This window comes from Eptatretus burgeri, chromosome 13 (genome assembly GCF_056783735.1).
Source record: "Eptatretus burgeri isolate ZD-2024b chromosome 13, Ebu_testis_v1, whole genome shotgun sequence".
In the NCBI taxonomy this organism is placed as follows: Eukaryota; Metazoa; Chordata; class Myxini; order Myxiniformes; family Myxinidae; genus Eptatretus; species Eptatretus burgeri.
The window spans coordinates 63,659,823-63,685,279 of NC_140973.1; the positions used below are offsets into that span (position 1 = coordinate 63,659,823).

General features: G+C 43.2%; 1 protein-coding gene across 14 annotated transcripts in view; it reads right to left on the reverse strand.

Annotated features, from left to right (window-relative positions):
- AASDHPPT (aminoadipate-semialdehyde dehydrogenase-phosphopantetheinyl transferase) overlaps positions 1–25,457 on the reverse strand; it is a 123,692-nt gene that overhangs the window by 97,997 nt on the left and 238 nt on the right. For 4 of the 14 annotated variants that reach the window (XR_015050843.1, XR_015050838.1, XM_085852782.1 and 1 more), the window contains exons 2-4: positions 17,602–25,388; positions 17,241–17,398; positions 9,437–9,698 (exon numbers count right to left, since the gene is read on the reverse strand). Coding sequence is in view for 3 of the 14 variants with exons in the window: in XM_085852782.1 (XP_085708908.1) it covers positions 9,437–9,698; positions 17,241–17,384 (406 nt within the window). In the remaining 11 variants the exon portion in view is untranslated. Of the gene's footprint in view, positions 1–9,436; positions 9,699–13,887; positions 14,204–14,469; positions 16,802–17,240; positions 17,419–17,601; positions 25,389–25,457 lie in introns of those variants that run through there. The other 10 variants (XR_015050847.1, XM_085852781.1, XR_015050848.1 and 7 more) reach the window with 9 other exon arrangements.

Consider the following 25,457-nt stretch of genomic DNA (forward strand, 5'->3'; position numbering starts at 1 on the left):
AACCCGACCATGGAACAGGTTAGTACAGGTTTACATGGTACCTGTAGCAAGTCACAGATGTTCTCTGGCCTGACCTGACTTCCTAACCGAAGTGTGTATATTGTATTTATTCTTCGGCATGAGATTTTCCATGGATTACAAATTCTTTCCCCACTTCTTTAATATCAGGAAGCCTGTGTTTTCAGGCCATTACCTTTGATAAGAGATGGAGGATTACCTGAGATGGTGGTGCATTATAAGTAAAATGTACATTTATATTGGGTCGCCGAAATCGGTGACCCTTATTGTCAGTAATTCTGTCTGTTTGTTTGGATGTTTGTTTGGATGTTTGTTCATTTGTCATCAGCATAATTGGTAGTAAATGTGGGTGGATTTTGACCAAACTCAGGTGGTAGGTACATCTTGTGACCTCATGCTTTGGAAATTGTGATGGTTGCTAGGGACGCTTTGGTTCCCCAGCAACAACCGAAAAAACTTCAAAATCGGTACCGTTCATGCGAAATCAATTCCGAAAGCCATTATCCCACGTAGGGTTATGAAATTTGGCACGAATGATCTACAGGTGATGCTCTATCAAATATATTCCTGTTTTTGTGATATATGGAATACTTTACCCGCAGCGCCCCCTACAATTAGGGTATGCGCGAAAATTGGCGAAAATTGAAGGCCCCCTAGCGACCAGGTGAGTGCATCGATACGAATGAAACTTTGCAGGTTCATGGTACTCAATGAGTACTACAAGGACATATTGAGCCTCAGGACATATTGACCGACTTCGCTGAGGTCAGGGGTCAAAGGTCAATTAGTGCAAAAATGGATAATATGCGAGAGCTGGAGGTGCCTTCGCGCCAAATGCTACTCCTCCTAGGGTTATGGTCGGATGGTCATGAAAATTCACACTAATCGTCTGGAATACATTGTGCACAAACGATCGAGCCGGATTTTCGATTTCGATCTTTGTTCACCCACAGCACCCCCTCAAACTTTGGAGATTTCTGATTTCAAACCGCATTTTCGGTACTTTTCATTCAAATAGATACCGAGTAGTTATCAGTAGATGGAACTGGATAAGATTTGATATGCATAATCTTAAGGTGATTCCCTATCCGCTATATGACATCCATTTTGCTCTATATCTTATAGTTTCCATGCTCGGCGACCCATCGCCGCCTACTGGCTTGTATGAATATTAGTTAAATGTTATGTTATGCTCTAACAGGAAATAAATAGACCTTCCTGGGTGGTGCTCTCTGAGGCTGCCTGTAGCTTTGATTGGAAGGGTTTGAGAGGCAGGAGCCAAGCTGGAGACAAATAATTTGCCAAAACATTCAACAGCTGATGGAGAGAGGCTGAGAAACTGCGAGAAAGACTCTGGCCAGACTGCTGCATCCAGTGTGTGTGTATCGTTGGTTGTTATCTCCATATGCGGGTTTCAGAAAGTGGAATAGAGCCTCCCAAGGGTCAAAGATGCCACCTCTGTTTTGGAAAGGGATCACGATTCATGGACCAAGCTGTGAAGTTTTCTTGCTCTCAAAGTTTTGTTCCGAGGTCTCTTTTCAGGATCATCACTGAGTCCCGGACAGCTTTCAACTGTAGTTGGTCATTTTCTTTATTTCATTGTTTATGTCAAAACGGCTTGGTACTGAAACCTCAATTAGCAATGCCATGTTTTCTCTTTTTTTATACACGCGTACTATGTCCGGTCGCAATGCTTTGTTTTCTTTGTTCACGCTCGATGGGATCATCAGGTCGGAGGTAAGTGCTATGTTCTTGTTTTCAATCATTGCTTTTGGTTCATGTTTCCACGAGTTTTCTACGACTGGGATATTGTAATTTTTTTTTGCAGATGTGCCAATGAAAAACTCTACATGGTGGCCTGAAAGTCACTTTACCGCTGCTACATTTCTCGCAACTCCCTCTCTCTCCTCCCCTCTGCCAACCCTGCCATGTTATGCAGCAACACTGACTCAGTGACGTGGGAGTCAGTAGGATGTGAGACCTCATGTCAGACACAAGTTGTCACAGTGTGAAAGAGTGGTTAAATAGTTGTTTGTGTTTGGGTGCATGAAAGGGCTCACACAGGCCAAACAGTTGCTCAAGTGTGGGGACAGCTTTTGCGGAACGCTTTGAAAAACCTTCTCAACCAAGGCAGAGGTTGTTAAAGTGGGGGAAAACGGGATTTTGAAACAGGAAGTGTGAAGGATAAGAAGAGCAGTGGAAGACCAGGAACAAGAAGAAACACGTGCAGTGCTGTGTTGGCATCAGTTGACTGGTCACCGAGAAAGTCAACAGCAAAGAGAGCCAATGAACTTGGCACACCGTGGACCACTATGCACACTCACATGAAAAAAGATCTTCAGTAGAAACACCTGCGTCCATCATTTGTGAATGACTCGAGTGATGCCGACATGGGTCACCGCTGTGCATCATGTGATGTCTTGCTCGACACCTTCCCGACTGCCCTATCTTGAGGAAAAGTGTTGTTTCGGAAGAATGTGCCCTCTATCTATGCTCTTGGGTATGAAATGTGGTGTTATTGTTGAAGGGAAATCCACATTTCACATTGGAATTGGAGCATCATCCTCCACATATGATGCTATGGTTCGGAATGACCTCAAAACATTTATTTTGTCCCTATTTTTCTGATGGACTGGTAAACAGCGTAGCTTACAAGCACATTTTACGAAACTGGCTGGTACCAAGACTTATTAATGTGGGAATAGCTGAAAGTGACTGGTTTCAACAAGATGGCATGCCCCCCGAATTTTGCTATGCATGTTCGTGACTCTCTCAATGAAACATTGCCTCAACGATGGATTGGACGTGGATCACCAACATCACCAGCTCCTCTACCATGACCACAACATAGTCAAAATCGAACAACTCCAGAAAACTCTGTGGGGCTTCATCAAGGAGAAAGTGTCACAAACCGGTGGAGGACGAACGAAGAATTGTGTGCAGCAGTCATGGCCTCTTTCGCACAAGTTACTCCACAAATGCTACAAAAGATGTCTAAGAGGACTTGGTGATGAATTCAGTAGCGTTAGGAGAACTATCGCGTGCATACAGATACAATGACTGATAAAATATTGTAAGTACTGTACAATAAAACCTGTATATTAAAAGTTTAAGAACAAATGTTTCACTGGGGAGGGGTAAAGTGACTTTCAGGCCACCCTGGACATACTATGTTGTGCATTTGCATGTACAGCTGTTCTGACAGGAGCTTTTTATATCCTAAGAGGAGGTGACACATGCTTTCTGTTTCTACCTTTTAGAACCTACACTTATCCGATTGGCTCAGTCCTGCTATTTTCTTCAAGCCATTGGTATGATGACCTTGATGTGAGAGCAGTTACAACAATTTGTTCACCATTCCAGTTTTGCTGACCTCTTCTTTGCCATTCCAATGAGCCTTCTTTGTCTATGCCCAATCTGTCCAACTCTTTTTTTTTTTTTTAAATATCTTCCTGCTCTTTTGTCATTCTCCCAGTTGTCGGTGTATATCTGTTGATATTTCATTTTATATATTTATTTGTCTTTTTTGCAATCATCGGGACTGTACTCATTGGGTGTTTTGGTTTCATGTGCGACACCTTCTATTCACACCTGTTTTTGGAAAAAATTTGCGAGGTATCTTTTCTGGCCTGCTGTCTTCGTGTTTGTGTACAAATTGGACTCTGTTGTCTGAACTTTTCACGTACTCAGCCGATCCTGTGGTTGTCATTCTGTGCACTCGATTGAGTTCCATCAGGCTGCTGCCCTCTCCTCTTCTCGGCAGGTACATTTTTGGGATGCGATGATTTTTATTCAACATTTTGTGCATAGTGAGGGGTTCTCTTGTTTTAATATCTAGTTTGTTCATTTCCGCTTGTGGCCAGTTTATTATTCCACCGCTGTATTCTAATACTGGTACTGCGAGTTGGTTTATGGCTTCGATTCTGTTCCTTGGAAAAAAGGTATATTTTTAGGATTAGCCTTGTTCTACGCAGGTATTGTTTGGTAATTATTTTTCACATTTGTACGTGACATATTTGGTGGCCCTCTTCTACTCCGAGGTATTTGTATGTCTGATACTTCCTCGTATAGCTTCGAGCTCCTGTATTGTCGTGTTCATGTCGATTTTCATGTTGTCTGTTTTTGTTGGTTTACCTTGTATGAATGTGCAGTTGGCACACTTATCTCACCCAAATTCCATCTGAATGCCATCAGAGTACCATTTCACTAATTTCAGTTGTTCTGCCAATTTTTCATCATTTGGTTGAAATAGTTTTAAATCATACATGTACGGTAGATGTCATCTTTCCTGTTTCTTTGGACATTCTTCTATTGGATGTTAGGGTGAATCTTTGTCCTGACTCATTGGAGAGGTTGTTCAGTGGGTCGAGGGCCAGGCAAAACAGGAGGGGTGAAAGGCTGCCACCCTGGAAGATCCCACGTCATATATTCATCCCTGGTATTTCGATCTTTCCTTCCGAGTGCTGTCATATCAATGTGGTATTGCAGCGTTCCATTGCTTTGTCAATCAATTTTGATTATTTGGGGGTTGATCTTGTATACATGCGTGCATTTTATCATCCATGAATGTGGAACATGATCAAAAGCTTTTTATAGTCTATCCAGGCTGTGGACAATTTGGTTCTTGTCGTTTTACAGTTGGAGTATGGCCTCGTTTCGTAGTAGGTGATCTATTGTTCCACAGCATCCTCTCTTACATCCCTTCTCTTCTGTCTCTCGGCCTCCTTCTGGTGTTAGGTGGTGGTGCATCATTTCTGTGATGATTCCTGTTCGAAGTTTTATGTTGTTGGTAGACATATTATTGGTCTATATTTGTGAGGTCATTCGGTTTTTTTCAGATTTTCAGAGGAGGAAGGCATTACCTTCTGTGAGCCACTCATCTATTACCTTTTCCTCTTGGATGGATGAGTTTGTTGAATGCTTGAGTGTAATGATTCTGGAGAGCATCTAGTAGCTTTAACCAGAAGTTTGGGATTCCATCCGGGCGTGGGCTCTTAAAGTTTGACGTTTTTTTTCAAGTTTTATTTTCTTCTTCTTCTTCGTCATCCATTATCACTGGGGGTAATTTGCTAAGATGTTGTATTTTCTTTTCCAAGGTTTGGATCCATTTTACCTCCTTGTTTTTTGGGGTCTTCAGAAATTCCTTTCCAGAAATCTTCAAGTTTATCTTTCTCAGGAGACTTGATACATTTTCCTTTTGTTTCTTTAGTTTGTAGTAGAATCTTTTTAGGTTATTTTCAAACATCTGCTTTTGCTTTCTCTCGACGTTAACTTCATCGTAAATTTTTTTTTTTAATCTTCCTTGCTCTCATTTATATATAGCTCTGCCACCGAAGATGAAGGAGGTTACTGTTTTCACCCCTTTCTGTCTGTTTTTAGATTTCGTAAGTATATTGATGACTTCCGTCCTCTGTTTGTGTGTTTGTGTGTTTGTTTGTAGGCACGGTAACTCGAGAACGGAAGAAGCTACCAATGTCGAATTACACCACCTGATTCAGGAGGGTGATGGCTAGCGCTGATTAGATTTTGGTCAAAATCGGTCAAAGGTCAAGGTCACGGTGAGGTCAAACATTCTATTTTTGATGGTTTGGTACAGAATCATCGTAGAAACTTCCGGTTTGCGTCACTACCTTCTCGAGAGACAGCTTTTATTAGACAAGGTCAGAGGTCAAGTTGACGATTTTGTAAGTTCCAGTCTATGACTGCTTGTTTGTTTATCAGTTTGTCTGTTTTTGTTTTTGTGCGCAGAATATCTCAAAAAGTTGTGGACGGATCCGGATGAAATTTGGTGGACAGGTTCAGTGTGTGAAAAGGACGAACTGATTAGATTTTTGTGAAGATCCGGATCTGGATCTGATAATTTTTAAGGGATTCTTCACCATTGGGAGATAGGGCTAAACAAATATACAGCACGATATCTCAAAAAGTTGTGGACGGATTCGGACGAAACTTGGTGGACAGGTTGGGTGTGGGCAAGGACAAATTGATTCGATTTTGGTGAAGATCTGGATCCGGATCCGACTACTATAATTTTTTTAAGTGATTCTTCACCATTGAGAGATCGGGCTCAAAAACGATATATCGCATGATATTTCAAAAATGTATTGGGCCAGATATGTTCTCGTGGATCAGGCATTACATGACAGAGGTAAGTGCTCTTCCGAGTGCCCTTCTCGTTCGAGTTTGTTTTCAGCAATCATCACCTCTCAGTCTTTGTCATCAATTTTATTTTTGTTTTTTGGATCTTCATTAGTTTTTGGCTTAGGTTTCCTCTCATGAATGACTCCAGCTGTTCAGGTGTGTGTGTGTGTGTGTGTGTGTGTGTGTGTGTGTGTGTGTGTGTGTGTGTGTGTGTGTGTGTGTGTGTGTGTGTGTGTGTGTGTGTGTGTGTGTGTGTGTGTGTGTGTGTGTGTGTGTGAGAAAGAAAGAGAGAGAGATATTGGTGGAAAGCCTGGGCAGAATGCTGCTTCCATTACGAGATGCCAGCTGTTCAGTAATTTTTTTTTTCTATGAGCCAAATCTGAATGCACCAAAGTGGCAGAGTAGCAACTTCTGATTTCTCTGTGGATTCAATTTCCAATTGAGCAGCTCCTTGAGTTTGTGTTAATAAATTCTACCCTTTCATCAAATTCTATGGATCTCCAAGATGAATTGCTGGAATACGCAAGAAAACAAAGGAAGGAATTAATTTCTCACATCAGCAGCCAATTACCTTACCACATTGCTGCATATGGCAGACGTGTGCACTTATTGTGATTTGAGCATTCAATTACAATTAGCCAATGCAAGACACACAATGATAAATACGACTCAGGGCTTTCACGGTTGGATAAATTAGCTTCATACAAAGTCAATCTATTTTGTTTCTGAAAGAATACATCAGAGTGTCTTCCTCGGTCTCAGCTGGATTGTGCTGCAGCTAATTTCATTTGAAAGATAGCGTTGTTTCTTGAACATTCAATAGCAAAATGAAATGTGGAAACATCTTTCCATTGTGCATGACTTTTTTTAGACTGCGCGTATACTGAAAGGAGAGGTAAAAATAAAAAAAAAATTAAAAAAAATGCGTTCAGGGCATACAATGGGCTCGATTGCAGAGAAAAGAGCGACCAAACTCAGTGGTGTAAAGGTTCGACATGACGGCATCCACTATGATTCTGAGAGGTCGGTGGTGCGAACCCCAGCCGAGTCATACCAAAGGCTTTGAAATGATGCGTGATGCTTCCTTGCTTGACGCTCAGCATTTAAAAATGATAGAGTACAGACAAACAACTGCAAGTTTGCAACTATAGCACAGGCTTGATGGGCCAAATAGCCTCCTCCTGCATTGAAGTTCCTTGTAAAGGAATTAATAGTACTAGTATGTGCCAGTAAAAAAAAATAATAATAATAAAAAATAAATATTCAAACAGCGAGCAAGAAACAACAACCACACAGGCTGTTTCTTCGCTCTTGCGTGCCCGTACGTGCGTGGCCCGGAAGTTCGCATATTATTCGCAGTTACGATTATTCGCAATTTAGTTTTAATGCCCAAATATTCAATTAGCGCCAACGTATTTTGCCTTTTCGCAATGTCATCGCAAGGAAAAACAAAAAGAGAAGAGAAGAGAGAAAAAATAATAATTTACTTCCTGGTTCGGAGCACACCAGCTCACTCTGATGTTACCGAAATTTATACACCGTCTAATATGAAAACGATCATAACTTGGGGCATTGTGTTTATCTATAAATGCGCATAAGAAATCGAGAAATTATTAGAATACACGAAGTCATCATTATCTGGAAGCCCGTACGTTGTAACCCGTAATGGGGAACGCAGCTGAGCTTCCCTTCCCCATCGGCCACGCCCATGCAACAACGTGTCTTGTCATTGGTTTGGTAAATAAATGGCCATAACTTGGGAAGCACTTGTCCGATTAATATCAAACCTTGAAAAGGCACATCCTCAGGTCCCCAGCAATATACCTGGCAAGTTTCAATTAGATCGGACCAGTGGTTGGCGAGAAACAGCGGTCACAGACACACATACACACACACACACATTGCTGGAATTATAGATAGATATAAGAATGGACAGACTTGATATTGAGGCCTTCATCTGGCAGCAGCCTGTGGTTTAGTTGACAGATACATGGGAAATTGGGGAATGCCCCGATAAAGGGGTAAGGTAGAATAATTTTTAGTCAAGGAGGAAACATTACATTACGATCACCTAGGAGAGATGTATTGGCCTCCCAAAAGTTACATAGGAAACCCGTTTTACCATCAACTCCTGGTCTGGTGTGTTTACTGTCCTCAAATCCCACCTTACTGAGTGTGGAAACAGACTGAGCTTTATTAAATGACTTTGATTTGTCCATATTTTATGTACATTCTAATCGCTCATTTGAGTATTAAAAATGGTATCGTTGATCGACTGCATCATTAGTGATCCGAGGAAACTACTTGCTCCCTTGTTTTGATACAGCCTGGTGTTGGCTTAGTGGTTGGGGTGGCAGCTTGGGATTAAAAGGGTCCTGAGTTCAAGCCCCGTTGGCCGCTGAATTAATACACCAGGAGGTTGACTCAGCCTGTCATCCTTCCGAGGTCAGCAAAATGAGTACCAGTATACTGGTAAGGGGGGGGGGGACACTGCATCAGCGGCATAGCCACGTCCCAACCAATAATGCAACCAGCAGCCACAGTCTGCACTCGATAGAGAGAGAGAGAGAGAGAGAGAGAGAGAGAGAGAGAGAGAGAGAGAGAGAGAGAGAGAGAGAGAGAGAGAGAGAGAGAGAGAGAGAGAGAGAGAGAGAGAGAGAGAGAGAGAGAGAGAGAGAGTTTTGATATCCTTTGTTTTATTCGTACCCCACCAATGTTACTGGAGGGGACTACATGTTTGCTCTCGGTCCATCTGTCCGTCCATCCGTACTGCCTGCGGGGTTTTTTTTCCCAACTTTTTTGTCCCATACCTTTTAACATATTCAACTGAAACTTGGTGCATGGCTTTATTATGATAAGTTACAGAACAAGTTTGAGTTTCAGGGCGTTTCGTCAATTTTTCACAGAGTTATGCCCTTTTTGGACTTCACATCGGTAGGGGACACATCGATTCGAGAAAATATCACATCGGTAGGGGACATGTATTGCAAAACAATCCTCGCTCTTGTTCATCTTGATTGTTAAATTTTGAACATCTTCTTGCTGGTGCTTCTTTATTATTTGACTCTTCTCACCCGGGTTGTGCTGCAGCTTTATTTGACTCTTATTCAGTGTTCAGTTATCTTATTATGCTGTTGGAAAACAAATATTCGAAAAATATCCAGAAAAAAAATGCAAAGCCCTTTCCAAGCCGCACTTCAGTCAAGTTAATGATGACAAACAGGATATTTTAGACATATGTGGTGTAAAGATATGAATAATAAAAAAAACTACCCACCCCTCAACTCTCTCTTCATGACATCCACACCTACAGGTCGCTCTTCAGCAGCTAGAACAGCAAAGCCACCCTGGTGAGAAACATTAAAATCTAAGCCACGGTGGCCTGGAGTAGCCACAGCAGCAAGACTGCTCGCCAAGATAGGAGTGGAAGGGTTCCTGTACAGCATGGGCCGACCACGCTTTGTGCGTACAAGGCGAATCTCATCCCACGGAAGGCCAAGAACCTCAGTGACTACCTTGCGGAGGAGGAGTCGGCCAGCCTGAGGGAGGTGGAGTGGGGGGGTGGGGGGAGGAAATAGCCACAGGCATTATATACCCCCTAGATAGTACTGATAACAATAATAATAATAATAATAATAATAACACGAGTTCCCTTACAAGGAACTTCAATGCAGGAGGAGGCCATGATGCCCATCAAAGCCTGTGCTGTTATTACCAACCTATGGGTGTTTGTTTGTGCTCTATCCTTTTAAATGCTGAGCATCAAGCAAGGAATCAGCATGTATCATATCAAAAATCTTTGGTATGACTCAGTCGGGGTTCGAACCAATGACATCCCAGACGTTCTCACCATTATGCATATAGAGCGAGGCAAAAGGCTGATTATGATGCTAGTGATATCAGTGATTGTTATAAACCAAGGTGTGAAACTAACTTATATTAAATCCGGCTCCTTTCGATCATGTCACTGCCATTTTGAAATCATTTTAGCCAGTTAGGATTGGTGTGTAGTTGTCTCTCTCAATCTGGAAGGCTTATTAATGTTTGACACACATTGCATAACAGCATGTGTGTATGATAGGTGAATGCTTCTCAGGAGGGAATCAAGTTTCTTGGTGCTACCCATGTTTTCCCATAGCAGTTCTTCATTTGCTTGTATTTCGGGAGGGGTCGACACCGGCTTGACGTCTCCCCTGCCAGGGTTTAACTGCCCTGGCCTGTTGTCCTCCCCTCTCTCCCCCTCCTCCGCATTCACACCACACCTGTTTTTGGATCATCAGCAGTCTGCTACTATCAAGTTATGCATATTAACGATTCCACCAGATATTTTGCAAGACCAAGGAGGCTGATACTCTGGATAAATTCCAATTTCCTGTTTCCTGTTCTGTAACTTCACTCATCCTCCATTGTTTACAATCTCTCCCTCCAATCAGGTTATGGCATGAGATTCCAAGGGAGTGGTTCTCAATGCACTATTGCTTGAAGTGCACGATCCATCAAACTGTATGACAAAACTCCATTAATCTTCAGCCAGTTTAACTTCCAATCAGCAGAAGCTTTCAATACGCAATGGTATCAGAGCATACGGCGATGACCAACTTCCCTGCCAAAGCCTTGTGCTCTTCCTCTGCTCCAATTGGTTCATCTGATCATGTGCTTGTGAAGGTCAACATCGCTGAACAGGCAGCTGCTGCTCATAGTACAAACTCCCGGTGATGTGGGTCGATGCAAGGCCCGAGTGGACGGGCATGTGCTACGCAAGCCCCCGGCGGAACACTATCAGTGGATGGACTGTGTATCTGGATTAGGTGCCTCTGAACACCAATGGGATGGACATATCTGGGGCTTGTTTGGTTCCAGGACCACAAAATAAATTATACTAGATTTCTGCATCTATTGCTAAAAGGTGAAGTGTGTGCGTGCGTGCGTGCGTGCTTGTGTTATATTCTCGGCCGACGCTCAAATGTATGAACAGGAAATGGTACGAACTAGACACCTCACATCTATGGACATCTCTCGTATTCCTATATTTCCGTGAGTCTGATTTTTCATTCAGGAACAGAAAAAAATTGGATTAACCATTTTGTTATTGCCACTCCTTTGTTTAAATCCTGAAAATTATGTTTAAAAGTCGAATTGAATCAGATTTCACACGACCAACTTCCCATTATCTTCCCATTATCTTACGATCTACCCAGCTTTAAGAGGAATGTCAGTTCCTACTCTTACATCTTTGAGGTTAATACATCACATTTCACATGAAGGCAAAGGCGACTGAAGACAACCTTCCACAATGCCTGCAACAAGTGTGCGTCCACTCTCAGGAGAGCCAGAAAACAATGTTTGTCCAATCTCAAGAATGGACTTTCAAACTTGTCTCTCTCCTCTAAAACCCGGTGGTGCCTTGTTAAGTCGGTATCTAGAGTATGCTGTCGCACCATCCCTTCCCTCCAAATGACACCTCAGTCGACTCGGCGAGTGAGAAGACTGAATGCCTCAATTCTGTGTTTGATTCAAAATCTTATGTCCGTAATCCTTCGCTCTCTGTACCCACCCTACCCAGTCACACCCAAATGCTCCGGGACCCGATGTATTTTACACCTGAGAAGATGGAGAAGTTTCTGGCAACACTTCACTCTGATTCTGCAATTGGACTGGACGGCGTCAGCTCACGCGTCCCAAAAACCTGCTCTGCTGCTCTTGCACATTCTCTCCTCTGCACTTTTCACCCCATCATTTACCCGAGTTCATCTTACATCTGCTTGGAAATCAACAATATCACTGCATTACATAAACAGGTGTGAAAAACGATCTCCTTAACTGCACACCTATGAGCTTACTTCCAATCATCAGCAAGGTCATGGAATCCATCGTCGCAATTGATATGAAATCCTAACATTTCTCCAACAACCTAATCTCAGATCACCAATTTGGATTCAAACCAGGTCACTCTATCTTGGACATGCTGCTTCTGCTCTCCCAACAATGGTGGAGGCCCTCAATATCAAACATCAGATCAGGGCCGTCTCGCTGGACATATCTCAAGCTTTCGATACAGTCTGGCATCCTGACTTGCTCTCCAAACTCTCTGCCTATGGAATCCAAGGCCAACTCCACTCTTGGGTTACTGACTTCCTCTACTCACGTAGCCAACGTGTGGCTCTCAACGGAGTACTTTCATCTCCTCTCCCTGTCAAGGCTGGAGTACCTCAAGGCAGCGTTCTAGGCCCAGTCCTATTCCTAATCTTCACCAATGATCTCTCTGACCCTGAAAAATCCCCTTTATCAATTTGCTAAAGACTCCACCCTCTACCGTGACATCCCTCATCCTTCAGATAGGCAGGGAGCAGCCTCTTCCCCCGATTCAGACCTTGACAAAATCACCAACTGGTAAAACACATGGAATATGTTTTTCAATCCTGAGAAATCCCACAAATCCCACAAAAATCTCTCTCAATCTCTGTCTGTCTGTCTGTCTGTCTGTCTCTCTCTTCTGTCTCTCTTCTTTCTCTCTCTCTCTCTCTCTCTCTCTCTCTCTCTCTCTCTCTCTCTCTCTCTCTCTCTCTCTCTCTCTCTCTGGACTGTACAGCAAACCCTCTCATCTAGTTTCTTAACAACCCTCTCGAAGAAGTTCACTCATTAAAACTATTGGGTCTCACTCTCAGCCACAACCTTTCTTGGGCAAACCACATTTTAAAGTTGGCCTCTCAAGCCACTGGGCATCCGCCATCGTGCAAGGTTGTTCCTTGGCCAACCTGAACTCTTATCCACCGAGAAGACCTTCATCCACAGCTTGATGGAAAACTGCTTTCCCCTCTGGGCTGGCACCCCTGCCATACATATTGCTCAACTTGACACCGTGGAAACCAAGACCATCAAGATTATTGGAATCTTCCGTGATGAAGCTGAGACTATGGGCCTACCATTTTACCATCACAGACAGGTCGGTGGTATCTCTGGCTTCTTCCACCTGCCTTTCTGGTCTTGCACCCTCTGCCCTCTCCGTGCTTTGTCCTCCCATGTTTCTGCAGGGCGCATGTGGTCCACCAGCAACCCCATTCCCCCATCCCCCAAATGTTGCTTCTGTTTCCATCTTATCCACCCCTGCTTTCTCCCCCTACCCCTCATCCTTACCCGCATATCCCTCGCTTGTCCGTCGCCATTTATTTTATCCCTCTGCCCTGCTTTTAGCATCTTCTCCTTCTCTTTCTGCTGTTCCTTTTGTTATATTGTGTCTTGATCCGTTCTGTGTTCTAACTCTCCCAGAAGCTTTGATTGTATATAAAAAAATGTTCTTGGAATGGGAATGCCATCTTGAGATTGCCCAGAAAGTGAAGAGCCGCTTTCAAAATGAGACGTATCCACATTCATGCAAAGTGAGCAAACAGAAAACCCCATAAAATGTGTTTACATTATTTAAATGGAATGGCAAGGCAACAGAGTTCTACAATAAAGGGGATACACCGTACAATGCTCAATTCCCACAGGTAATTACATAACCCATTGAAGTTAAAAAAAAAAAACTTCTTCCGCAGCAGCATTCTTCTTGGATTTTCACCAAGTTTGAAACGTGCGCACAAATCTGAACTGGAATGAAACACGTTGGAGATTTCCGTCGTGTCGTACGAAAAGTATGTTGGTAAGTATGGATTTTAATGAAAGTTTGAACATACTGTAAAAGACATCTGCCATCACCATATTATATCTGGATACCAGCATGTTCCTCACAGCGGTCGAGGACCTGCGGTCGAATGTCATCTTGATGTACGTCGATGGGGTGCGTGGTATTCAGGCACGAGTCTCGTACATCTCCATCCCAGGGATCTCCACCCATTTATCCATATGGACAGCCTTTTTATAGGGTTATGAATGTCCTGATTTGTACTTGCAGTTGCTCATCTAGAGGGGACTACAGGTAGCCCGATTTTGCGATACTGTAATGGCTTTTGGTTGCAACACCCGAGCTGGATTTATCTTCTCATGGATCAAACGGTTCGGTTTGCAGTGATGTCCGTGGAGGGAAATGTCTCGACACGTTTGAAACCTGTATCACATGGGATGGAGGAATATGTATGAATAACATTACAGTTCAGCGACCTCGTTAACATTCAAAAATGGATCTATCTGGTATCAGTTCTTCAAGTGTAAATCAACCATCAAGCACGTGTGTGTGTGTGTGTGTGTGTGTGTGTGTGTGTGTGTGTGTGTGTGTGTGTGTGTGTGTGTGTGTGTGTGTGTGTGTGTGTGTGTGTGTGTGTGTGTGTGTGTGTACATATATAGATATATTTTTAATGGTTTTGGAAAACTTACCTCGGGGGAGAGCACACATGGACACGTGGGTGAGCCAAGGATCAGTTATTTCATTAGTCTTTGTGTAGATAATCCTTGGTCCCTTGTCAAAGGGCTGTTTGGGGGGGGGGGGCATGCGTTGACTGGGCTGTATTTTTCCAGTGTGATGTCTCTCCCCACCCCCTGTGTTACTTTCATTCATTCTTCCTTCACACCATCATTCTGTTCAGTCTCTCTTACTTTCAATCTTTCTTCCTTGACCGTTTACACCATCGTTCTGTTAAATCCTTCTGTTGCTTTCAATAATCCCTCCATTACCCCCCAATGGCCCGTTTCAATGGTCCACCAATAATATTCCCTCCATCAAACATCCTTTCAACAGTCCCTCCTTCACCCCATCGGTCTTACCTTCAATACCGTAGCCGTTCGGTCATCCCTCGGTCGTGCAGAATTCCTTTCCATGATTCCTCCATCTGCGCATTGCTTGAAGGCCCACATGCATGTGCGGGATGCTTGGAGCTCGTAGTGGCCTGCGAGGCACGGCGCTTCTCGCAGGTATAGTATAGTGCAAAACAGTGTGGCTGCGTGTTTTGCGCACAAAGGAGGGTGTTCGGGGGCTCTCGTCGCGGCTTTGGGTACGTTAAAGGGCGGGGTGGGGGCTTCGTTGAAAGTTCTCTCAGAATGGCGTGGTATTTTCCACAAGTGATGTCGTGGACCCACCTCCATCGGCTGCGGACCAATGGAAGGGGGAGAAGGCTTGTGAAAGGAGAGGAAGAAAGCTGATGTAAAGAATAAGCAGGAGAAAGGCGTAGAGAAGCACTCGGGATAAGCTCGCGTGAGCAGAAGACTGACAGACAGAGAAGGCCTTTGAGGGAAGGAACAAAAACGTGTGAGGGTAAAGAAAGGAAGATTTCATGAGCAGTTGGTGTCGAACTTCTGTGTAAAAAGAACACTCCTTCAATGAGCGTCATGCTGCCATCTCGATCCTGTCAGCCATGAAGGACGAAGAGGGTGAACTGCGGCACCTCATCAATGGGGACCTGAGGAGGAAGAATCTGAGGCAGAGGACGGCGAGTCGCACATCTTGCTCGCATATCTGGAATGCCGGAGATGACTCGCCTACTGGGTCTGGGCACCTCAGGGACGCGGCTGCGTGTCCCCATCGCTTCACATCACCACCTCCCATCTTCCCCCTCCATTTTCCTCCGCATTCTCCTGTATATTTGTGTGACGTGAGGGACAGAAGGAAAAACTGCTTTCCTTTTCTTCATCCATGACTATTATTTTATTTTCAAGTCCTTGTTTTATTCTTCTCCCCTGAGTGAATGATGCCCAAGTCTTTTGTTTGAGTAAGATTGAAGGAGAATCCGTGTTATGGTTAAATCTGCTCTGATGTGCCTTTTTGCTCTCTTGCTTATAAATACTTGCTTTTCAATGATTGCTTACTTGTGTGTTTGTAATAAGTTATTGTTTGTTACTAATTCAAATCCGTCTCGGTTGTCCTTTCCCTCATTGGTCCAATGCAGTGCACAAGTAAGGTTAAATGGGATGTTCTACCCCAATCATTTACTTTGTCAGCCAGCGCACACTCACTGTAATGCTCGGCAGTAATCCGAGTGTACACTGAGGACACTGACCTCGATTAGCCGGCAGTCCACAAAAAAGGTATCGCAAGAGGTAGTGTAACCCTGCCCGGATTGCCCGTGCCAATCGGCGTTCGTGGTTGCTTGGCAACCTGCAGGTGTGTAGAGTTATCTGTGCCTGGCAGCCTCAGGACTGGGCGTGAGGGAGGGACCCAAGTGCTTCCCCTCATGGCAAACCTCGAACCCCGGATATCCGCAACAACAACAAGTGAAATCCTTCAATACAGCGCGTGTGGTGAATCAAATGAGTACATATACTAATGTTAAAATATGCAATTTATGCTTTTTCATTTGAAAAACAATTAAAAAGCGTACTTAATATTTGAAATGTAAAAATCTTGTTATTATTGTGATAAGCACCTTTATATATAACAGAAGGAATGAAATCGTTCGATACAGCGTGGCAAGAGGCCGCAAAAGAATGATTGTAAGTAAATTTCAACTACTAATGCATGACGAAACACTTGTTTATGGCTAATATTAAAGAGAATGATGACATAAGAAGAACTTAGCTTTCTGCATTCAGCGCGAAATGTCATGGTGGATGGAAATGACGTCTTTCATTCGTTCGTTCGTACATGAGGGGAGCGTTTCTTCGTTTTTTTTCCGTCAAGCAATAAATTCAATGGTTTTCACATATATAGCACATTAGTTTCACAAATTTCCATTGAAATACTCGGGTATTTCCGTCAATTGTCGCCATTTCCGTCGAGGTTACGCACTGCATTTACCGGACGGTCGTCATTGGCTGTCTTGAGGCACGTGGGGGGGAGGGGGGACGGGGGACGGGGGGACACCGGACCCACCGGAGACGTGGTAGACGACGCCGGGGACATTTCAAACTCGGTGCAATTGTATACAGCGCACGCACTGTAAAAAAAAAACTATATATATATATATATATATATATATATATATATATATATATATATATATATATATATATATATATATATATATATATATATATATATATATATATATAATGGATCCATAGTCTTAAGCAAAACAAATGATGAAAACTGGTACAGTGTTATCTGTGTACAAACTAAGCAAACAAAGCAATCCAGATAAGTCAATCATTGCACTTCAACAGTGAGCAACATTATTGCCATTTGCACCAGCAGCACATCACCACTTGCAACTCACCATGGCAGCCTTTGCATCACGGGCAAAAACAAATTCACCAATCCGCTGCTTCTCTTCAGCTTGCACACAGCGTGCTGCGAGCAGCCATTCTGTGTAGGTCGGTTGCCATGATGTTGTATTGAATGCCCAGCGCAGGCCACCCATTCAGATCGAGTCTCCTATAACCACAGGGTTGATGCTGAGAAGCATAATGGTCAACATTATGTATATTTAGAATGGGTGTGTGTGTATACATGTGTGTATATATATATAAATATATATATATATATATATATATATATATATATATATATATATATATATTTCAATTTCACTGGTGTGCGACGTTTCACTAGTGTCATTTCATTAGTATTGTTATTACTTTTGTGATGAGAAGCGACCTTTGTGCGACTGTCAAAGGCCGAAGGGTCGTACTGTAGATGGGCACATTCTAACCAAACCTTCGTGCTTCTTAACACCAATGGGAAGGTCAAATCTGGGGCTTATCGATACACAGGGTCAGTTTAAAATGATGATATTCACTCTTAATCATGTTTGTAAGGAAGTTGGGTGGGGGGGAGGGGGGTAGGAGTGGGAGTTGTGTGTGTGTGCTGTGAGTGCCGTTATAAATATTATATATATTTTGTTTGGTTCTGGGGCCACAAAGGAAATTATACTGTATTTTTGCATCTATTGGTGAAAGGAGAAGCGTCCGTGTTCGTGTGTGTGTGTGTTTGTGTGTGTGTTTTGTTGGTTGTTATCTCCATACGTGAGATTCAGAATGTGGAATGGCGTCCTCCCAAGGGTCGAAGATTCCACCTCTATTTCAGTAAGGGATCACGATTCATGGAATGGACCAAGCTGTGAAGTGTTCCTGTTCTCAAAATTTTGTTCTGACAGCTATCTTCAGGATTGTCACCGAGCCCCAGACAGCTTCCAACTGTAGTTAATTTGTAGTAATATCCCCAGGGATGGAATTTAAGATCTATGTGAGGTTCTTCTTCATCATTCCCGTTAATCCAATAATCACTGGTACAATTTCAGTGCTCTTCAAATTCCGAGATCATTTTTGAGGTCTTATTATTTGGTCATTTTCGTTATTTCTTCAAATGGCTTGGAACTGAAACCTCAATTAGCAATGCCATCTTTTCCTTTTTGTACCCGAGTGCTATATATCTGGTCACAATGCTTTGTTTTTAGACTCGTCAAGTTTTCTAAATATAACAACCCTTGAGGCATTTTTGAGGAAAAGCTGGCAGACACTTTACTCTACCGAATTTTGGTATGCTGATTTCAATTTTGCTCTCTGCCAAGCTGTATCTTGACCGCTTGACCCTCAAAATGACGTAATAAGCTACGCCCCTTTTTTGCATATTCCACAATATGGTTTACTGTAAAAGTTGATGTAAATATATCATGTGTGGTATCATATGAAAGGTAATGACATGGACATTGCAAAAACATGATCAATAAATAAATATTACATCATGTGGGGTCATTTAGAGGTCATTTTGGGTCAAATGAGATCATAATATCATATTACGTAATTCTACATAGCTCTGTAAAGACAATTCAGGACTAAATTCATATCGTTCTCTTTCATTCTAAGGAATCATTATTCAGTATAAACCATCAGGGATGGGAGCGATGGGGTGATCTAACAAGTGTTTGGATGAGGAGCAACTCGATTTTAATGTAAATCAAGATTAAAATCGAGAAGCTTCTCGTCAAAATACCAGTCAGAACGCCCCTACTGCTCCGGCCTTGCCGGCTTATCCTGAAGCATAATTTGTTAGTATGAAAAAAAATCTGACAAAAAAAAGGTGTACATGGTAGATACATTACATTACCCTATATGCTGAATTTTAAAAAGTTCTGTCAAGCTGTATCCTGACCCGGTGACCCCTGATATCACATTATAAGCCACACCCATTTCCATAGGTTACCTTCTTAGTGATGATAAACATAATAATCATATTTGGTATCATACAAAAGTGCAAGATTTCAACATTGCCAACTCATTGATAAGAAGTATGTACTGTATTGCATTATCTGGGATAATTTAGGTAGGAAACAAATCAAAAGATTTATGAAGTCCGTTAAATGTAACTATTTTTGTTAGAGTGTTGATCCCTCCATCCCTCTTCCAGTAATAAAATCGGAAGTGGGGCAAAACAACTTTGATGGTCTTAAAAATATGACTAATCATTAATTTTGATGACGTGGAACTAGTTAGATTTATAGTATCTCTTCGATTTGTTAATTTGTTCCCTTAAGGTTACAAAACGATATTATTCAGGGCTGTTTGTAACAGTATAAGTTCCAAAGGCTACACAAGATTGATACAATACGAAAACAACATGAATTACCAATTGACTGTAGTAAAGCGATATTGTTTAGGAAAGTCATATTAAAGGGAATCAACATAATTAATTTGACCAAAAAATAACATGTATCTTATTCTTTAGTCATTGTAATAACCATTACTGGAATTTAAAAAAAACAGTAACAATCTTGCTGAAATTTGTTTCTTCTACGTCACAAACTTGCCATGTTTTCTAGCTTCATAAAAAAGGTTGTGCCTTTGAATACATCTAGAAGTAATCCTCGAACATGTGTATCATACCTTGATAAAAACCAAATGTCATTGTGGGTTACTTCAGTCTCATGTTCAGTCTTTTGCTCTTAGGTATTGCAACAGTTATCATTAACATTCCTGCATTTGCAAGCTTCTGTGCATAGCAGATCAGACTTCCTACATTTGCAGCGCAAGTTCCCGCACCCTGTGTTGCAGCCGCAAGAAACAAATTATCTGCAGGCATCGGGAACCGGTGACAAAGAGATAAGCACTGGAACAAGAAAGTCGTCCTCATACCTCCAGCCCATTGATTCTGGGGATGGTAGATCAGGATAGTTCAGATGTTCCTGCCTCCACACTGCTGCCTGGTAGTGAGATCGCTTAATATGGAAGGACAAAGCGTCACTTATTGGTGAAAGGAACTCGGGTGCGTGAGACTTGATGAACAGTATTGGTCGAGCCTCATCAACAGTGTTTACATTTTGGACTTTGTACACCCTACAAACAAAGTGTTCAGCATCCTTGGCAATTTCATCTGTGACTTCACCTTTTCCTAGGTTTTGCAGCAGCTCATGGTGCCCTTGGAAGACCATCCAGGCTGTTTTCTTGCTGTGGCCTGAAATGTACAAGGTAGTATCACTTCCCGTAAGTGAGTGGAATGCTAGAATGGTACCCAAAACAGTTGGACCATAGAGCATCTGATCCACATTGGTGTGAATTGGGATGTATTTCTGCTTTTTGGCTGTTCCAGCTTTGAGCCACAGTTTTGTACATTGCATTCTGTGACCGTGGGCTAAGAGTAGAACGAGCACATCCGTATCCCTAGCTTGCACAACTATATTCCCTGCTTGGTTCTCAACACAATGGAGAATGAGTCTCGTGTCTGCCTCTTCTTGCCTGGCTGCAAGTTTATCTGTGTCAACCTCTGGATTCGATGATTCTACCCTTTCTTCATTGCGAAATCCACCAGCTACAACAATGGTTTTGGTGTCTGGTGCTTGAGTAGTAAGTTGTTCAGAGAGGAATCTTGCCAAATCTGCCTTATTTGCAGGTAGTGCCAAGAACGTATTCCAATTGGATGGCAATGGCACATTTCTGTTCTCCATTACCCTGCGGATTGCTCCTTTTTTAAATCAAAACCTGACCAACTTTTAATTAAAGTAGAAGTTGACATTCCCCTCCTTTTCATAACAGGACCCCTTTTCATCCCCTCCTTTTCATTTCATATTTTATTTAATAAATGTATATATAATTTTGATTGTATATTTCACACAAATCAGGACCTTTTGACATTTCATTGACTAAAGATCATACAAAACGAATTAATTGACAGTATTTATGCAATGTACATGTCATTAGCATTAATTTGATACCGCACATGATAGTTTTGATGCCATTTCTAAGGAGAACAAGTCTGGAGACGGCGATGGTTCACGAGCAATGTTCACGGTTTGCCTTTTGTATTTTTTGACCATCGAGGGGACGCCACGGGCAAACTGGCGGGAATCGGGAAAAAAGTAAACGATGAAAGTTGTAGTACTCGAAGAGCACTACTTGCATACCAACTTTCATTCGAAACAGTTGAAAACCCAAGGAGCTCGATGCCCCATTTATTGATTTTTTTTGACATTTTCTAAGTTCGTGACCTTGGGACGAAAATGAAAAATCGAGCTCCGTGGGGCAATGCAGGTGCCATTGGGCTAACCAAATACTGAAACCCCTGCCAGATTCGACAAACCTCCTCGGAGAAGATGTAACTTGAAACCGGCTACCCCCTTAAAACACATGTTTTTGGGCGTGGCTCTGCTCATAATGGGCGCAGCACACCCATTCTCCGGAAAACACAACTAGATCATGATACAAACCTCGCACCCTAATTTGATCAAGATCGGATCGAAACCCACGGAGCTATGCTTGGGAAAGACAGACAGACAGACACCCATAATGAATATAGTGGTCACTTACTGACTCGTGAACCAATTATATTTCGCATTCGGCAAAAAGGGGCATGGCTTATTCGGTCATTTTGAGGGTCAAGCGGTCAAGATACAGCTTGGCAGACAGGAAATTTGAATTCAGCACACCGAAATTAGGTCAAATTAACTGGTTTCCAACTTTTCCTCAAAAATGCCTCGAGCATGTTATTTCGCTACATATCTCTTTTTTTTGACTAGACTATTCACACTCGATGGGATCATCAGGTCGTAGGTAAGCGCTATGTTCTTGTTTTCAATGATTGCTTTTGGTTTATGTTTCCATGAGTTTTCTACGACTGGGATATTGTAATTTTTTTCCAGATGTGCCAGTGGATAACTCTACATGGTGGCCTGAAAGTCGCTTTACCCCTGCTACATTTCTTGCAACTCCCTCTCTCCTTTCCCCTCTGCCATCCCCCACCATGGTATGTATGCAGCAACACTGACTCAGTGACGTGGGAGTCAATCGGATGTGAGATCTCATGTCAGACACAAGTTGTCACAGTGTGACAGAGCGGTTGGTTGTTTGTGTTTGGGTGCATGAAAGGGCACATACAGGCCACCAATTGCTCAAGTGTGGGGAGAGCTTTCACGGAACGCTTTGAAAAACCTTCTCAACCAAGGCAGAGGTTGTTAAAGTGGGGAAAATGGGTTTTTGAAACAGGAAGTATGAAGGACAAGAAGAGCAGTGGAAGACCGGAAACAAGAAGAAACACGTGCAGTGCTGTGTTGGCATCAGTTGACTGGTCACCGAGAAAGTTAACAGTAAAGAGCGCCAATGAACTTGGCACACCGTGGACCACTATGCAAACTCACATGAAAAAAGATCTTCAGTAGAAACACTGGCGTCCATCATTTGTGAATGAATTGAGTCATGCCGACATGGGTCCCCGCTGTGCATCATGTGATGTCTTTCTCGACACCTTCCCGACTGCTCTATCTTGAGGAAAAGTGTTGTTTCGGAAGAATGTGCCCTCTATTGATGCTCGTGGGTAGGGGCGTCGAGAGGAGGGGGTCGGGGGAGGTCTCTGCCTCGGAGCCTGGTGACAGTGAGAGGCCCGAGATTCTCCCGCAACTGTAATTTTTAATACAAATGTCAGAGAGAAAGGGTGAGGGTGGGGGCACCGAGGTTGTTTGCCTCGGGACCCGTGCTGGCTCTCGATACCCCTACTCGTGGGCATGAAATGTGGTGTTATTGTGGTAGGAAAATCCACATTAAACATTGGAATTGGAGCATCATCCTCTACACATGACATGATGATATGGGCAGGAATGACCTGCAGACCGCTGCTGCAGACGGGGGTGGGGGAGGGGGGGTGGTTTATTAGCCACGGCACAAAATAGATTTGCTCTCCCTTCCCCAACAGTGTTGGCATTTCAACTTCCTGCACACATAACTGCGCACTCACTAGGAGATCAACACTCAAAACACACACACACACACACACACACACACAAACACACACATACACACAAACACACACACACACACACACACACACACACACAAACACACACATACACACAAACACATAGACACCGCATGTGCAAAAGGCCTCATTTAGCAGTCATACATCATTTCAAAAATCTAGTATTATCCCCAGCTTCGGCTTCTCGGACTTTATTGGATTCGCCAGATATCCCTTATTGTTGGCTTTTCCGTGTGTGTGTGTGTGTGTGTGTGTGTGTGTGTGTGTGTGTGTGTGTGTGTGTGTGTGTGTGTGTGTGTGTGTGTGTGTGTGTGTGTGTGTGTGTTTATGTGTGCCTGCAACGCGAGGCTCCACAGCACAAACCAGCAAACCGATTTCGATGAAACTTGGCGAAAGGTGCCATATGGGCTGGGAGTGTGCACATTTGAGTTTCGTTGCTAAGCAACCACCTGTTGCTATGCAGCGGCCGAAAAACCGTGTTCACTATTTTCAATACTTGTCCTCCAGTTTTGAATGTGGAGAAACGAGACTTCGGAATTAAACACTTCGAGATATTTAGAAAATTTTACTCGAGCCGATTTTTGATTTTGGTTTTATTTTTCAAATGGTAGTCCTTCAAAAATAGGGTGTCTATTTACCGTCATTTTTTATGAGGGGCTTAGGAAAGTGGGCGGAGCTTAGGGAAAGTGGACGTGGTTGATGAAAAGTGGAAGTGGTGTAGGAAAGTGGGCGTGGCATAGAAAAGTGGGCGTGGCTTATGAAAAATATTGTGTGGCTCAGGAGGTGTGGTCAAACAAGAGCATTGAGAGAAGTTTATCGGGTTTTCCGTCTGTGTGTGTGTGTGTGTGTGTGTGTGTGTGTGTGTGTCTGCAACGCGAGGCTCCACAGCACAAACCAGCAAACCGATTATTTTTCAAATGGTAGTCCTTCAAAAATAGGGTGTCTATTTACCGTCATTTTTTATGAGGGGCTTAGGAAAGTGGGCGGAGCTTAGGGAAAGTGGACGTGGTTGATGAAAAGTGGAAGTGGCGTAGGAAAGTGGGCGTGGCATAGAAAAGTGGGCGTGGCTTATGAAAAATATTGTGTGGCTCAGGAGGTGTGGTCAAACAAGAGCATTGAGAGAAGTTTATCGGGTTTTCCGTCTGTGTGTGTGTGTGTGTGTGTGTGTGTGTGTGTGTGTGTGTGTGTGCGTGCTTGTGTGTGTGTGTGTGTGTGTGTGTGTGTGTGTGTGTGTGTGTGTGTGTGTGTGTGTGTGTGTGTGTGTGTCTGCAACGCGAGGCTCCACAGCACAAACCAGCAAACCGATTATTTTTCAAATGGTAGTCCTTCAAAAATAGGGTGTCTATTTACCGTCGTTTTTTATGAGGAGTGCCAGTTGGCAAAATACGCAATAGGAAAAATCTTGCCAGGCAGAGGAACAATTTTATGTGAACCAATACGTCTTGGCAATGAATCTTCGTCGGTGGATCGGTCAGAATGAAAAGCATCGTATCCAGCGCTTCGATCCTAGCGGATCCCTCGTCGCCTACCGGCTTGTAATGATGGTTGTTGTAGCGTATTGGCATACGCGTGCAAAGCACAATGCGTAGAGCGTTGTGGGGGCGTGGAGGAGTTGTGATGGTAGTCACGTGTCTGCAATGCATGTAGCTGTTTGTGCCCGCTCCGGACTTGTAGCATCAGTAGCAGCGTGTGGTATCATTAGTAGGGGCTTGTATGTCGTGTGCCTGTAGAGTGCGTCGAGTGCGTAATAAAGCGGAGTTACGGGCATCGTACGCCTACCCTCTTGCTCGAGGCAATAAAGCGGAGTTGTGTTACCCTCCGGCTCGTGTCTGCCTGTTCGCACCTCTGCCACGACATTACAGTTGTCACTCTGCCTTTCAAATCAGTGATGAAACTTCACTCACATGGGATACAAATGCACAAGCAAAGTGGGGAGTCCCTGTTGTGTGACAAATGGAAATCACACGTGTTGGACTGTGTTCCCTCGGCTTACACCTTATTTGCCCTCCAACACTTCCCACCACAACTTCCATCGCTCTCAACCGCTTGCACCGCCCGGAGCGGTGAAGACGGCGGTGAAGACGGCGGTGAAGATGGCGGTGAAGACGGCGGTGAAGACGGAAGCTTCCAGATTATATTATCATTCAGCTTGTCGCTCACGGTCCGAGCTCTGCCTTCCTTGATGCTATGTCAAAAAGCACATCACGATGAACACATATCGGATCATTCCGTGTAATCGTGTTTTATAATATTT